The following is a 5,000-nucleotide window of genomic DNA, read 5'->3' as shown; positions in this document are numbered from 1 at the left end:
AATAACTGGTTATAGTAAGCATGAAGGGGCTAAATGAAATCTGGTATTTTTATCCATATGTTTCTAAAGCATTTACCTAAGTTTCCATTTTCCTAAAATAGGAAGATATACAAAAATACCAATTGAAAGAATAAGTTCAATTGCAAATTTTTGATTCATCTATCATTACAGATAGCAGGAACAAAGAGAAAGTGACAGGCATATAAAATGAAACCGCTTCCTCATTTCTAAGATCTAGCCATCTCGTGATTCCTATCAACCAAGCCGTCGAGAATAAACGAACTGGATTGTGTAACTTCATTCAAAAACGAAACTCTTTTTGAATTATTATTTTGAATTCCATTTTTTTGGAATACTATGTTTTCCATTTTTTCGTTCGATATTTTAAAATAAAGCCTCTTCCTTGTAGATCGAATCGGACAATTCAAAAATTCCTTAAAATAAAAGGAGGTATTCGAAAAAAAACTGCCTCTACAACCATGAAAAATAAATTTCTAGATCTCGCATCCACTTAAAATTGAATTGTGGAAATATGAGAATCTCTTTCATTGTAAGAATTTTCTATTTATATTAAATACAGCATCATTTTACATCAACAGGTAAAGGAAAAGAAAAAATAAATTTTTTAGCATTTCCTTTTGATACTGATTCAAATTGCGTTGCTGTGTCAGAAGAAGCATAGCTATACTGATTCGGTATACTCTAAAGATGCCCTTGGTACAATATTGACGATCCTACAAAGATCCCATTTCAGTGATTGCCTTTTACTGATCTCATCTTTTACGGAATCGATCCCCTTTGACTGTACAAGAATATGTGGAGCTGAGCATGTCTGGAAGCACAGGAGAACGTTCTTTTGCTGATATTATTACCAGTATTCGATATTGGGTCATTCATAGCATTACTATACCTTCCCTATTCATTGCGGGTTGGTTATTCGTCAGTACCGGTTTAGCTTACGATGTATTTGGAAGCCCTATTGTCAGAAAGAAGAGTGGAAAGCTTTGGCAGAGACTGGCTAACCGCCTATTGCCTTCTGGCTCCCCTTTCCTGACTTCTAATAACTGAGTCACTTCGGCTTCGCTGGTCCATTGGTTTTTCTGAAGTGTAACTCCCCTGTTGTTCTTGTTTGTCTAGTTTCGTACTAGTTCATTTCTTCTTGTTTTGCTTTCCGGACTCAGATTTACTGATTTTATCAGAGCTCTTTCTGAGGTATTTCCCAAGTCCTAGACGGAGCAGCAGGGTAAAGAGCAGCCAAGGCATCTACTGGCTAAGCGGCTATTGGCTTCTGTCTCCCCTCGCTTTTGTTGCTTTCCTTCGAGTATCTTGATTCGGCCTTTCAAGTTCCCTTTCCTGACTTCTGAGGGGATTGGTGCCCCCAAGCAGAGTAAAGGGTCCATGGGAACGCGGACCTGGCATTAACTCCCTATTCGCACCCGACTAGTCTCAGGCGGAGCAAGGCGCGGTAACTTGAATTCCCTAGTCGCAGTATGAACTGGTCTATGGGACCCGTCCCTTTAGCTAAGGCATAAGAGTTTCTCCCCGCTTGTTCGTGTGTGCCGCTGTCACTTACGGTCTTCCTCTTCTCCTTCGAACCTTCGCGAATACCGGACAGAAGCTCCTTTCGCTCGGTGTATCTCTCCCCTCGGCCAATCGGTATCCCGCGGCTAAAGCTTTGGGGAAAGAGTTCCTCACTTGGCACAGTAACGTGAAGACTAAGGCGTGAACGGGCAGACTCTCCTCGCATTTCCGCGTGAACAGGGGAAACATCAGCATAGGCAGAGAATGTAGTGAATCGCTCGGCGAGCTCCTCGGTCTCACTCGGCGTGGTACGTGTAAGCAGAGTAACTCGTTCACAGGAAAGCCCTAGTCGCGGTCTCGCTTCCTGACTTTAGTAGAGAGAGGATTTACGGGACACGAACCCTGCTTGCAGATTGGCTTCTCTGTTCCCTAAAGCCTTCTCCTTCCAGCTTCGCATGAGAGCTAATTGGAAGGGAAGCAAGCAGGTAGGACGCTAGGAATTCCTTTCCGACAGATCTGCGGATAAAAAATGGTCAATTTCCTCTCTTCTCTGTCCACAAATACAGAGGATGAAGCTTTCCCCTTCCTTCTCTCATTTCGAAGTCTTCTCCTGCCAAAGCCCTTTCCTGGTGGCACTTTGTTGAGGAAAGAGGAAAGAGCTTAGCCCTTCTCTCGACCATTGCTCAGTTACCTGTCTCTTTGTCAAATGCCCCTTTCGGCTCTTTTATGGGTAAGGCAAATCCTTTCCCCAACTACTCATCCCAGATGTCTTAGAGGGAAAGCCCTATTTTCTTTTTCGCTTCGATCGACACTTGCCTACCTATGATAATTTCATTCTTTCGCAAGAGCATCAGTTGATCTCCCAGCCGCACCAAGAACCAACAGTCGTCTAATAACCCAGCCGTGTAGGAGACGAATTAGGGATTCTCCTATTTGTGTCTGTCCCCTCGATGATCGGTCTTCCAGCTAGCTAATTGAATTGGTGTCATTGTCAATAGCAAATTCTAAGTATAAGAGATAGAAGCCAACCTTCAAAAGAACTTCCACTTAAGGATACCATCTTACTTAAGTAAATTGGTAAGACCAGAGCTTCCACTTGCTGTCAAGTAGTAGCTATAGAAGCTGCTTCAAAATCCTGTGAGCTGAGCCCCTTCCGGGGTTGTTAGAGGAAGACTTGAGCTTTCCCGGCCGAAGGGGTTCCAGACCTATTCTCTCTTCCGGCAACTATTCCTATTTCGCTTGCCCTTGCTTTCACTCTTGCCTTCTCTCATTCTATTTCTTATCGCCATAGCACCTATCCCCTCCACTTCTCTGGTCTGTCTGTTGGTGAATGGTAAAGAATCTTAGCAGCTGCATTATATCCCTTTCTCCTAGGTGCCTACTCGTTTTCTGTTTTCTTAAAGGACCAAAGGATAGAAGTCTCTTGTTAATAGACGACTGTACACTCGATGTCCTAATCGAAGGATCTTTGGAAATAGATCTGTGCTTCCAGGTCCAGGTCTAACTAAGCCCCCAGTTTTCGCGCTGTTGAGTGTGGAGGATAGATTGATTGAGGACGACTTAAGCTTTACCGACTAGCTGGGAAGAAGCTCCTTCTGTGTTCCGCAGCGTCTCCATTCCACTTATGAAATTCCAGATTGATTAGTATGAATGTATACGTAAGGCGTGTCCGCGTCCTTGTTCTCTCCGCGTACTGATGCTGTATTGCTTTCAGAAAGCGATGGCACCTTTTTCTTGCCAGGACTCAAGGCTCAACTACTACTGCCCCGAGCTTGTTCTTTGATTCTTGAGCTCCCCCTGCTTTGGTTTTTGGTTGTAGCTCGAGTCAAGTCAAAGAGACAACTACTAAGGTAGCGTCGAGTCTTCCCCTGGTGAATGATGAATGAAGCTTCCCTGGTTGCGCTCTTCCTCTCTTCGCCGATTGAGTCCTTTGAGGAAGAAATGGGCTTTCTTCTAATACGAGATTTCTTGTCCGCCCCTTTACGAATGGAAATTGACGAAGTAAGTTCGCCCTATATATAAGATGCCACTTGTTCCATTTTCAGATGGAGTTTAGAAGGAAGGCTCTTTCCTACCGAGAAGTAGTTCTTACCGAGATCTCCATTCTTCTCTTTCTTCCTTGGACTGTTTTCAACGCCATTCCGAGGTGCACAGCCGCCTACGTTTCTTGAACCACGATTCCTCCACTGTCAATGTGAAAGAGCGTGAATCGCTATAGAACGAACCGAGTGCTAACTCCAATCCTTGCCATTCATAGCTGTCCATGTGAGTAGCCATTCCTAGTGCTAACGACTAGAAGTGTTTTACTAGCCAGTGGTACCAATGAAAACCGTGATGCACCAGCCCCTTGCTTATAGAACGATTGGTTGAGTCAACTTTCCTTTCCTCCTTGCCCAGATGCTCTTGTAAGGCCGAATACTCATCTTCCGCTTGGCACGAGGGGCTAAATCAATCGATGTCAGTAATGAAGCAGGCGGGCTCAGTTAGTATGAGTGCTTAAAGCCTCAGTGGATATGCAATATCGTCGGGTTCAAGCAGAAGGTGTTCATACTCGAGTTGTTAAAATAGAATATAGAATAAAGTAGGAGTCGATTGAAGACTGAGCTAGAGAAAGCATCTTACTCTTCAGCGGAGCCTTCTTGACACTATCAACCTCAAAAAACGAAACTATCCACTTTTACGCATTTACGAATGGTAGAGGAAATTGATTCGTTTTTTCCTCTTGCCTTTAATCACCGGCCTATTCATCATCTCTAAAAAGAAGATATGCGGGGGTGCAGAGCTAAACAAGTAAAAACGGACTAAATGGTTAAAATACATCGTTTTAACGACGGTTTACTGTCTTAGGTCTAAATCTGTCGCAAGGGTGCTAAAGGTGGCGTTTTTCATTAGTCAAATTAGCACCTCTTCTTTTGCCTTCTTAAGTCGGGTGGGAGCCAGCGTCCCATATCAACTAGCCGTATCAGTGGTAGGCGTATGCTATTGATCTCTTGAATCTCGGGAAGGAAGAGTCTGACCCCTCGCAAATTCGACTCCTCAGTTGCTCCTCCGCGGAGATGAACTCCAGGACCACGAAAGGTGACTTTCCGGTGCACTTGAGTGCTTACTGCCTTTCTTGACCCATCACCATCAGTCGAAGTGGATCCGTACTTAAGCCTATTTTTTAGCGCACAATCTCTGTAAGAAAAGAGTAGCACGTTTGGGATCTAGTTCCTGCCTTGCCTTCTTGCTCTCCAAGTGGAGTTGCCAATACCAAGCCGGTTGAAAGCAAAGTCAAGAAGCCATTCTCAAGTAGGCCGCTTTCAGTCCTCTCATTGGTAGTGGGAGTGGTGACAAGGAAGAAGCTTTCTTTAACGTGTTGTTTACTAGGAACCTTTTCAAAGTCAACCTAACCGGTTACCTTTGGAAAGGCTACTAAGGACCGGGTGAAGAATGAAAAACGTCCGCTAAGGCCCACGGGATAAGGTTTGTTTGCAGAT

General features: G+C 44.2%; 2 protein-coding genes across 2 annotated transcripts in view; both read right to left on the bottom strand.

The window, feature by feature from the left end:
- Positions 1–22, bottom strand: part of petL (cytochrome b6/f complex subunit VI) — a 96-nt gene extending 74 nt beyond the window's left edge. Inside the window, exon 1 of the mRNA in view lies at positions 1–22. This exon is cut by the window's left edge and continues 74 nt beyond it. Within this exon, the coding sequence (YP_008992282.1) occupies positions 1–22 (22 nt within the window).
- A 1,404-nt stretch (positions 23–1,426) lies between these two features.
- Positions 1,427–1,747, bottom strand: orf106a (hypothetical protein). Its single transcript has one exon. It carries the CDS (start codon positions 1,745–1,747, stop codon positions 1,427–1,429), a length of 321 nt encoding a protein of 106 aa, YP_008992281.1.
- Positions 1,748–5,000: the final 3,253 nt, after the last annotated feature.

This window comes from Salvia miltiorrhiza, mitochondrion (assembly GCF_028751815.1).
Source record: "Salvia miltiorrhiza mitochondrion, complete genome".
Taxonomy (NCBI): Eukaryota; Viridiplantae; Streptophyta; class Magnoliopsida; order Lamiales; family Lamiaceae; genus Salvia; species Salvia miltiorrhiza.
Note: the sequence above shows the minus strand (reverse complement) of the source record. Positions and strands in the feature narration are given on the sequence as shown.